The sequence below is a fragment of the Podarcis bocagei genome, assembly GCF_964188305.1.
Source record: "Podarcis bocagei genome assembly, chromosome: 7".
Lineage (NCBI taxonomy): Eukaryota > Metazoa > Chordata > Lepidosauria > Squamata > Lacertidae > Podarcis > Podarcis bocagei.
In genome coordinates this window covers 15,994,714-16,006,227 of record NC_138132.1, presented here as the reverse complement: position 1 = coordinate 16,006,227, position 11,514 = coordinate 15,994,714, and the positions used below count along the sequence as shown (strand labels likewise).

Below are 11,514 nucleotides of genomic sequence, written 5' to 3'. Positions count from 1 at the left end.
TGGATGACATGTTATCACTAGAAAGCATTCCAGACCCCCCCCCCTTCTCCCAGAACCTGGCAGGCATTGAAAATAGGAGACCAAAGGGCTCGGAGACAAATGACCCTAAGTGGCCACCATAAGGTGGGTGGTGCTGTTGACGATTGAGGAAGTTGAGAGAAGAGGCTGCATTTCTAAGCCTCTCTCTGTGAATATTGAATAAAAGCCGTTGGAAAGAACTTTCCTTGTTTCCTCTATTCCTAGAAGCCTTCTGTGGGGGGATCAGATTCCCTGAAGACTGGCAGGCTGTGACTTCAAGAACATGTGCTTGAGCTTGCTTTTCCCTCCTCCTTCCCCTTGCTTTTTCTGCATGTGATGTGTCTTTTTAGGGTGTGAAGCTGGAATGCAGGAACCATCTTAGTCATGATTTTTATAGTCCACTGTTTTGGTTAAAGGCCACGATATAAATTCCATAAGCAAACAAATAAATCTCCACCAGCCATTTTTTGGGATCATTTGGTCAGGTACGTGACATATCTACCCACTTCCTGTTTGGCAGCCAAACCAGGAAGTTTGTTGGGTCTTTCATGGGCTGCTGTCTCTGGCTGTGTTTTCCCCTCAGTGTAACATGTGTTACCAACCCCTAGATGAAACTAAGGGCTTATTCTCACTTCCCCTTGTCCCACTGCTTTCCCCGCTCAATTGGAGTAAATGGCAATTTGGGCTTTTTTCCAGATGGATGTTTGTTCTGAACGAGCACTAAAGAGCAGGTTTTCCACGCAAAAGGAGTGGGGTAAGGGGACGACCGCTCAGACCACGTGGACCCAGGCTTTCTAGGCAGGGAACAAGCAGGAATGTGGATGAGCCTTAAAGCCATGTTTGCACAGTAAGCTTCCTCCAAAGATTTCCAGGAGTGGTAGTTTGTTAAAGGTGCTGAGAGTTGTTAGGAGACCCCTTGTTAAGACGTGGAGAGTCCTCCCCTCCCTTTGGTAACTTCACAGATAAGAATTAATGAACAGTGCATAATCTATAGTCCTTTTTATTCAGTGATATGGTTGAAAGCAAAAATCCACATCGCTCCACAAGGAGAGCAGCAACATCCTGGATGCCAACAGGAAGTTCCTCCTCCTCTCTGCATTCTTTGTTCTCTAATACAGACGAACCTTCTAGTTCTTAGGGAGGGAGGGTCCCTCACACTCTCTAATGATGTCTCTGCTGGCTGTTCCCTCCCTTCTGTTTATCTATCCATTATCTTGTAGCTAGGTAACTCCTGCTGAAGCTGCTCAGTGTCAGTATCTGTCCCTGCTTCTGAAACCGCTGGAGACCGGGGGGGGGGGGGCACGCGAATCTTCCCCCTCCAACTGCTCTTCAGATAGGAGTTACTCTGCCTGGAGATACATTCATAGAATCATAGAGTTGGAATAGACCACAAGGGCCATCGAGTCCAACCCCCTGCCAAGCAGGAAACACCATCAGAGCACTCCTGACATATGGTTGTCAAGCCTCTGCTTAAAGACCTCCAAAGAAGGAGACTCCACCACACTCCTTGACAGCAAATTCCACTGTCAAACAGCTCTTACTGTCAGGAAGTTCTTCCTAATGTTTAGGTGGAATCTTCTTTCTTGTAGTTTGGATCCATTGCTCCATGTCCGCTTCTCTGGAGCAGCAGAAAACAACCTTTCTCCCTCCTCTATATGACATCCTTTTATATATTTGAACATGGCTATCATATCACCCCTTAACCTCCTCTTCTCCAGGCTAAACATGCCCAGCTCCCTTAGCCGTTCCTCATAAGGCATTGTTTCCAGGCCTTTGACTATTTTGGTTGCCCTCCTCTGGACATGTTCAAGTTTGTCAGTGTCCTTCTTGAACTGTGGTGCCCAGAACTGGACACAGTTCTGGGCACCACATTCTCCAACCCTCTGATTCAGACCATGCCCTGACACCCCAATCCCCCCCCCCCGAGCTATAATTCCTAAGTTCCCTGAGGAGAGGGGTGGAGAACTGTAGCTCTGTGATGGGAAAAGGCAATCTCCAAACAATTCTCTGCCCCCTTAACAAACTAAAGCTCCCTAAATTCGGGGGGGGGGGCAATGGGTGTTTGGCATCATAGTAGTTCAGGAGTGGCTTGGACTGGCACTGTTGAGAAAGGGATGAAGACGGGGGCCGCTAGGGGCGCATTGGAAGATGGCCGACAATTCCATCTCTCCGGCTCACACGAGGTAATTAAGAGGCTGATATGGGAGTATGCAGCCTCCCTTGTTACCCCAAGGGAATGGGGAACACTGCCTTGGCTGCGGTTGCCATAAATCACCCCCAGATTCGAAAGAAGGGGGTGAGGGCACTAGGCACACAGCCCTCGTGCGAGACGGCTCTCCCTTAAGCTGTCTCTGATCGCGCGTCTGGTTGCAAGAGCTCAAAATAAACAATTAGAGAGAAGCAAATGCACATATTTCGAGTGAAGATCGGGAGATAAGACTGCTAATTAAAGTGATCTCTGTGAAGTGGAGTGACGGGCTGGACTCAATCATAAATCAAGAAGAAGATTCCTCAAAGGATCGGTATGTCGGAGCGGGACTGAAAAGGGGGGGGGGCTTTTATTATCTTATGTGAGTACCTAACAACCCCCCCCCAAGAAAGAATCGTTGCAATTACTGATTAAAAGCAGGATGATTGAGAACTGTGTGGAAATAAATTACTAATCAAAGACATGGCCTGTGGGAACATCGGGAAAGGAATGAAAGCTCTTTGTGACGCAGTAATAAAAAGAGATTTGTTACGGCAGGCCTGCCACGGGATGATCGAGGGGGAGGAGGACCATGGCTTGTTATTATACCGGACTGTGAGTTTGACCTAGCAGGGCCCCCTGAGAAAATTGAGGAGAGACTGGCAGGCCTGTGGAAATTAACGGACAGACTTTGGGAATGCTTTGTACGGAGGTGCGGAAATGGCGTCTGTCTATTTTGATATGGCTCTTGGAGGAGTGTAAAATCCACACAGGATATAACAACGTTTGTTTTCAACCCGCTTGTGGAGACCACCAGAGATCACAAAGAAAGGAATATATGATAACAACAAGAAGATGAGGAAAATAACAAAGAGAAGATTGAACAGAACTGTGAATACTATTTTGACAGAACTGTGTACATTAAAGCAGCAGCAAGAGAGATGTTTGGATCCCGTTCTGAGCTTGAAACATGGGTACCCCCAACAAAAAATTTAAAATTTGGAATTAATGTGATTTGGAATTATTGTGATTTGATTGGCCTGTTAATAAAAATTATTTGAAAAAATAGAGAAAGGGATGAAGACAGTGGCCTGTGCCTGAGAGAGTCTCTCCATGACAAAGGATTTGTTGATTGCCCAAATCATGGGTGATCATTCTCAAAGGTCCTTCTCCAACCCTGATGCAGACCTCCTTTCTCCTGTCACAGAAAGGTGAGCTGCAGTATGTCCCTGGATCTTGCTGCTGCTGTTCAGCTGGCATGAATTCAGGCCATTCCTATAGGTTCAGAGATTGACTCCCAAAACAGAAATGCTGGATTTACTGCCTGGCAATAAAACTGCCATTGTTGCCCGTATCACAGTCCCTGGCTTTGTTGCAAATGCAAACAGGGTTGTAGCCTTTGGCACAGTCAGCCTCTGACGTTGGCCTCACTGGGCACCTACTGAAGCCCACACCCCACTTGAAGTCCCCTGACTAGCTCTATGCATGATAGTCAGATGATTGTTGCTCTGGATGGGGTTGCAGGGACAGGGAAGACATCCCAATCAACTTGTATCTCAGTTTCTGCCGTGTGGTAATAAGTTTCTATGGGGGTTCCAGGCACTCACTCAAGATTTGTGTTTTTCCATTGAAAAATCAGGACACAGTAGAGTCTGCAATGTCTCAGAAATATGGTTTATTCACACATATTTGCACCTAAAACCTTCAGTGGAGGAAGTGCAGAATATGACGCCCCAAGAGTATCTCTTATTGTTCCTCTCATAGCTATAGCAAGCTTGTCTCCTAAGCAATCATGTCCCCCAGTCTCTCAGTGCAGCCTCTCCCAGCCAGCATACATGGAGTTCTGCTTACTTCCTCCTTCTTGCTTCCAGAGCTCCTAGCCAAAACCCCTCTGTGTCAAAGGATGCCCTCCTTTCCTACAGAGACATCACACACCCCTTTTCCCCTGTCAACCTTCCTCTGTGTATAGCTTCTGCTTGGTCAGTGACTTCCTTTGAGTGCCTAATGGCTGTCCATCAGCACCATTGTTTCTTCAATGACCTGCCATCACCAGGCTGGCCTCATGAGCAAGCTCTCTGGTGCTATTCCCAGTCCTTGCTAAGTCCAGGAAACCATGAGTTTGCTCAAACTCTGACACTTCACAGGATGTAGAGACTATGGGGAGTCTGCCCACCCCCCCTTCATAACAGTAGTTTCCAAAACAACCCACAAACCAAAAGAAAGAAACATCATTCAAAATTGGCATTTCTCTGAATATTGCATGCAATGTGGTTTGAAATATTGAAAAGATACATTTTCTATATACATTTTAAAAATTGCTTCCATGGAATCATGATGTTATTATTCATAGCATCGTCTATTTCTCTCTCTGATAACCATTTCTCCATTCAACATTATTTTCATTTGTTGTGGACCATATTGTGTCAAACAGGCAAGTATTGTAATTTTTTTGTATCCCTCAAACATTTTTATTGTTATATCTAGTGAAATAAAATAATGAAAAATTTGGGGGAAATAGTTTGTACCCGCACTCCCAATATCAATAATAATAATTATTTTTAGAGATTGTGAACACTTTTATTTTAATTCCACTGTTCGTTCTTTCTTTCTTTCTTTCTTTCTTTCTTTCTTTCTTTCTTTCTTTCTTTCTTATTTTATCTCATGGATTTGTATAGCCTTTCTTAAATAATAATATAAAAACATTTTTTTAAAAAAAAAATGTAAGGTGGTCATTATTTCAGGATCTTATTGCAAGTTTTCCAGTGCCTCATCAGAATCCAAGAATTGCATGAAGAAATGGGGGTGGGAGCTTAGTAATAGTGTGGGGGTAGGAAAAGGGGGGGGGATAATGTAGGTGTTTGTGTGTTTCTGTGCTATGCAAATACTTTAGAGAATACAAACTGGAAAATGTAACATACAGATCTTTACCCATCCCTCTAACCACCCCTCTTCTTCAAAAAAACCCCACACAAAAATCAAAAAACAAAAACATATATTAAAGATTTTCTACTTCTGATTTTGAGTTTTGGTTATCTAACTCATTTTGAATGAGATTCCTCTCTTTTTTATATACAATAATTTCAGACATAGCTAAGGGGTCATTCTGTTTTGTTTTTTTGTTTTTTGTCTTTTGGTCCCAGAATGGCCAAATCACTTTTTGAATCAATATAAAGAAAAGTGTATTATGAAGAAACACGAGGATCTCTTGTAATCTCACCAGCACACAGCACCCCACCCAGCCATGCAAGGAGCCTCTGGTTGGGACTTATCCTTTATTAAATTATTGTTGACAACCATCTGGAAGAAACAAAGAAAACCATTGTTGGACTCAATATTCTTTATTGGGCCTGCAATCATCCAGAAAACAGTACGGAACACCATAAACACACTTGGAGGAGGAGGGAGACACATTGTGGTACCCAAGTGAGGATGAGGGAAAAATACAGTTTTGTCTGCTTGTTAATGAGAAACTAACTCATTTGCACTTCCTAGACCAATACGCAAAGTAAAACTCAGTTACACTTATTTCACATTTCTCAGAATTTTGCAGTGTAGTTCTTCAACCAAACGGTGTATACAAAAATGCATTTATGTGGGGAAAGTGCCTAAAGTGCATATTTTGGTGATAATAACATATATACACATATATATGGCTTGCCATTCAGAAGGTCGGCGGTTCGAATCCCCTCGACGGGGTGAGCTCCCGTTGCTCAGTCCCTGCTCCTGCCAACCTAGCAGTTTGAAAGCACAAAGTGCAAATAAATAAATAGGTACCGCTCTGGCAGGAAGGTAAACGGTGTTTCCGTGCACTGCTCTGTTCACCAGAAGCGGCTTAGTGATGCTGGCCACATGACCCGGAAGCTGTACACCGGCTCCCTCGGCCAATAAAGTGAGATGAGCGCTGCAAACCCAGAGTCGTCCGTGACTGGACCTAATGGCCAGGGGTCCCTTTACCTTTACTTTTAGCATATATACAAATGCATTATATTAGGGGGAAATGCTAGCAAAACCCTTTATTAGCCAAACTGCAAGTACAAATTGTGTTTATTAGGGGAAATGCATGCTAAAATGTGGATGGATTTTCAATAGTTGTTTTTTTAATGCAGATTTATGTGAGGGGAGTGCATATATTCATGATAATAACATTTATAAAATCATAAAAAATTATAAAAAAGGCAATGCTGGTAAAACTGCATGTACAAATTGTGTTAACCAGGAGACATTCAAGCTAAAACATGGACAGATTTTCAATAGCTTTATTTTTTTAAAAAGCAGATTGCTGTAGAAATGTGGAGAACTGAATTTAATGTTCTTTTAAAAAATGAGAAACCTAAGACCACTGGAATGTGACAGATTTGTCCATTCCTTTGCCTAGCTGAATGGCGTGGAGAGAGAGTTTAGGAGAGGAACTTCATGAAGAGAATGCTGGAGATACTGGGTAGAAGAAGAAGGAAGGAATTCTTCCCCAAGATATGGTGAGTGCAAGCCTCTGAGGTTGTTTTGGTGCTTGTGACTGGTTTTTGAGTTACGCCTGATTTTTGAGTTGTAGCTGATGCAGGAGTTGGAGGTTTTGCAGTAGTTGGGGGAGTGTCACACGATATTTCATCCATTTTGTAGGGGATTCCTCCAATTTTCAATTCAAAGTCCTTTACACCGCACATATTGCTTGTTCCGCAACCCAGCAGGACGAACTTCCTGGCACCTGCAGGTAGACATGTTGATCAAGATGTGAATTAGTGAAGCCTGCTCTAGTAGAACAAATGGGGCATGGCCCCTTCAACATCAGTCTGCCCTCGGCCACCCCTCACCTGCCAGCCATCAGCCCCACAACCAGTCTTGACCACCAGCTTCCTCCTCCTGAGTCTCAGTGTTGCCCCTTGTAGAATGGAGCAGGGAAGAGGATGGGGACCAAACCAGAGTCAGTTTACTCTGCTTGTCAGGGGCTCCTCCCATGCCTATTGGCAATGATCCTATACCAGAGGCGCTGGCTTGGGCCTAACATGGCGTGGGCCCAGTGTCGCACCACACAGACGATGTCACAGGCCTAGGACACCTCGCACGTGTCCCACGCCTATGACATCATACATGCAATGTGTATCACACGTGCGACACCAGGAGGTGGTTGAGGGCCACGCAGCTTCAATGGCTGCAGTTCTACTTCTCTCATGCTTGGGAGGAGCCACTGTTGCTGCATCATGCTCGGCGCTCAGAGCATAAAGATGTCTTTATGTTGAGCATGCAAAATAGGTATTTTTTTCTGCTCCACCCATCACTGGCATCTAAACTCTAAGAAGGGAATTTATTTAGTTATTGAATTTATATCCTACCCTCCCTATCAAAAGAGCCAGGGCAGTGAACATAGGCATAATTTATTTTTATTGATGCAGTTTGTTTTTTAAAAAAAAAACGCCTTCTGTCTGAAAAAGGGACCCCACCTTTACCCCTTGTAACTCAAGGTGGCATATTTGGTTCTCACAACCATCACTGCCCTATTTTATGTTTACAATGCGGCTTGCATGGACTCCAACTGAGCCTCTTTCCTATACCAGGCCTCAGCTACAGCTCCATTCCCAGTATGCATTTCCAATAATAAGCATATTACTTATTCTTCCATACCAAGTGTTTCTCTGTGTGACTGCATCAAGGTAAGCCTCCTCGCCTAACAAGTATTCAGAAGCTGAAAGCCTCCAAGCTGTGTGCTAACTCTGCATATCAGTCAAAAGTATTCAGAATCATCTGGTAAAACACAGCCCTCTTGGCTAATAGGCATTGGCAGCCTTATCCTTCATAAATATTTCTAATACATTTTTGAAGGCCATCCAGTGTGGTGGCCATGATCACTACATGATCATGTACCTACGGGACCACCTCTCCTGGTATGCCCCACGGAGGACCATAAGGTCCATAAACAGCAACACCCTAGAGGTCCCGGGCCCTAAGGAAGTTAGATTAGCCTCAACCAGAGCCAGGGCCTTCTCAACACTGGCTCCGGCCTGGTGGAACGCTCTATCTCATGAGACCAGGGCTCTGCGGGATCTGATTTCTTTCCGCAGGGCCTGTAAGACAGAGTTGTTCCACCTGGCCTTTGGCTTGGAATCAATTTGATTCCCTCCCCCTCTTTCTTTTTCCTTTCTCCTCCTGTGAAGAGGCTGCATCCTAATGTTTTAATGTTGCATTTTAATCTTGTTTTTTAAATTGTATTTTAATCAACATGTTTTTATTATTGGTTGTTAGCCGCCCTAAGCCCGGCCTTGGCTGGGGAGGGTGGGGTATTATTATTATTATTATTATTATTATTATTATTATTATTATTATTATATCTCATGGGACCAATTCCCATCATTTAACTATGCACTGGGCAAAGAAATATTTTCTTTTGGTCATCTGAAATGTTCCAACATTTAGCTTGATTGAATGGTCCCAAGTTCTACTCAAATGAAAAGGACTTATGTGAATGGGCCCAGATTCAATCACACACTCATGACACTTTAGCGCTCCAAAGAACGATGCACACATGCCATTAGCACCTTATCATGGGTGCAATCCCACCATGCTCTGGCACAGCACCTGTTCATTTCAATGATGCTTGCACCAGAGAACATCCTGGAAGATGGTTCCCCAAGAGTCAGGGCTGCAAGTCTCTTGTTCTGCCACCTGAGTCATCTCATCTTGCCTGACGGTTGGTCCACCTCTGGATCATCCAGAGGCAGCATTCCCCTCCCACCTGCTCCCCCCACCCCACAGAATCCCTCCTCCTCCCTTGCTAAGTCCCTTCAGGGTTACCAGAGCTTCCTGTTGCATTGATGCAACTGTTTTGAGCATCTCTGCATGAGACTGGTTTATTCGCGCAATCATTCACAGTCTGAGCATAACATCCTTTTGGGCAAGTGAGCCCATTCTCAGTCCAAGTAGTTGGAAGAGCTAGGAAGTAAAGAAGAAAGAAGCAAATTGTCATATATGGAAAGTTTTTACATAAGAATCTCCGAAGAGCCCCGCTGGATCATTGACAGGCCTGCTTCACACAGACACAGCAGCCGCAGCCTTCCTGATGCATTCACATAACCACCCACTGAGTCCTCCCCCCAGCTGTTTGTTAGCATATTCTTTGTCAGAATAAAAGAATGAGGTCTAGAGACACAGGTTTGACACCTTTCCTGTCTTGTGTTAGGATGAAAGGTGTGGAGGGACTAAAACTTCCTCCACTCCACCCTGTTCCTGCCAAGTTTCAAAAGCAAATTGTGGCTGTTTTCATTATTCTGAAACTGAGGCCCCACCAGACTTTTATTGCGGGTTCATTTGTGCAACATGTTCTTCAAACTATAACACTGCATTGGTGATGGATTTCTCCTGGTTTCATTTGTCCTGTGGTGTTTCCTACTGCATTATTGCTGACTGGAGGGGCTGTGGAGCAACAGAAGTGGGACAAAAATAAACCAGGACATTTGTGGCATGAAAGGTGATGGGCTTTCAGCAGGAAGTAATGGGTTGTGCACTGATTGGAAATGAAGCAGTATGACCACCCCAATACCTCTGCACATGCAAACAGTATTGAGAGTGGAATTGTGTGTGACTGGCCCCATAGCCTCATGGGCACAAATCATCCTGAATGCACTATAAAAAGAACTTTGGGAGGGGTCCAGGTTTGCAATTCTGATATCAGAGGGGCAGGTGACGACTTACCTCCCCACTCTAAGTCTTTGTTGCACCCATCTTCAGCACAGCAAGCAGAGCTGTGGTGCAAATATCTCCCAGCTCCTACGGTGATGGCAAAAGCATTGGCGCAAGAATTTCTTTTTCCACAATCATAGAATTTTGTATTGAAGCTGACACCTATTTACCAGAAGAGAAAAAAGACAAATGGTCAGGAGAGCCCATTCCCCAGAATCCTTCACTCTCTGCCTAACTCCATTGTCTCTGCTCTGCCTTCCCCTTCCATCTGTTCCAAGTTCTCCCAAGGGAATATGGCTTGCTGGAGTACAAGCACCTCCATCTTGCTGAAGTAAGCTTTGGAAGTTCCAGATCAATGGTGAAGAACCTCAGGACTGCGGACCAAAGGAAACCTCTTTCTGTATCTGACCCTTCAGAAACGGCCCAATCTACACCCCTTACCAACTTCGTTTTACATCCTCCTTGAGTGTCTTTGCCTGGCTGGTATTTGTCATTGAAATCTGACAATGATTCTTGTTTTCCTTGACTGGATGGACGATAGAGAGAGAGATGGGTGTTTGTGGGCAGAACCTAGCCTATCAAGCTAAAAATTACATTTATTGCTTTGCCCACTTTTGCTTATGACCCTGCCCAGTCAGGTGTGTGGCCCTCAAAACAGAATGTGGCCCTCAGTTTAAAAGGGAATTCTCTCTAGAACACTGGAGCATGCCACCAGGTAAGGCCAACATCTTCCTTACCAGACATTGTGCTCTCATCCTTGATGACCACGCAGGCATCCAAACCACTGGCACAGTCTGAAACCTCAGAACCTTCAGTTCCTTGTTGACACTTAAGGGCTGGAAGAAGAAAGTAAAGGCTGAACAAAATTACCGTATATCAGAGTGAAGACATAACAAATATAATGGGAGAAGTTCTGCTGTGGCTCTGTGATTGGAGGAGCCTCCCCCCCCCCTTGAGAGGACAATTAGGACAATGGGGGAGGTTAAATACCTCAGAAAAAATAAGGGGGCAGATGACGGAGATAAATATACATACAAAAATTAAATATTTGGGAATATAGTTGATAGACAAGAATATTAAGATATTTAAAGACAATAATGAGAAGATTTGGAAAAGAAATAAAAAGGAATTTAGAAATTTGGGGAAGAACTAGGAAGCAAAGAAGAAAAAGCATATTGTCATCATATGGAAATGAATGAATTCCTATGCCCCACAAATAACCCAGAGATGCATTTTAAATAAAAGGACACATTCTACTCATGTAAAAACACCAGGCAGGCCCCACAAATAACCCAGAGATGCATTTTAAATAAAAGGACACATTCTACTCATGTAAAAACACACTGATTCCCGGACTGTCTGTGGGCCAGATTTACAAGGCAATTGGGCTGGTTCCAGCCCAGGCCTTAGTTTGGCTACCCATGATCTGGATGGTACAAGGTCACATTCCATTCCTTCCACTGTTTACAGGCTAGTGTACGAGCCGCAGCCATAAATAACTCACAGAGTACATATCCAAACTCTGCCATTAAAATTCCGGTCTGGAGTTCTTCCTTGGCACACAGTTAAAACCATAAGAAAGCATAAGAATGCACAAAGCACCTTGTCCTCTCCCTTTCTTTCTTGGCTGTTGTAAGGAT

At 44.2% G+C, this 11,514-nt stretch overlaps 1 protein-coding gene across 2 annotated transcripts; it reads right to left on the bottom strand.

Moving 5' to 3' along the window:
• Positions 1-6,446: 6,446 nt before the first annotated feature.
• LOC308590156 (phospholipase A2 inhibitor gamma subunit B-like) lies at positions 6,447-10,707 on the bottom strand. Of its 2 annotated transcripts, XM_081199918.1 has the most exons (4): positions 10,612-10,707; positions 9,887-10,036; positions 8,990-9,127; positions 6,447-6,908 (listed from the first exon to the last, which is right to left on the bottom strand). In XM_081199918.1, exons 1-4 carry the CDS (start codon positions 10,616-10,618, stop codon positions 6,604-6,606), a joined length of 600 nt encoding a protein of 199 aa, XP_081056044.1. In that variant the 5' UTR covers positions 10,619-10,707; the 3' UTR covers positions 6,447-6,603. The 2 variants fall into 2 exon arrangements, 1 of the variants encoding a protein (XP_081056044.1); XR_014009696.1 differs by lacking the exons at positions 8,990-9,127; positions 9,887-10,036; positions 10,612-10,707 and adding an exon at positions 7,015-7,255.
• Positions 10,708-11,514: the final 807 nt, after the last annotated feature.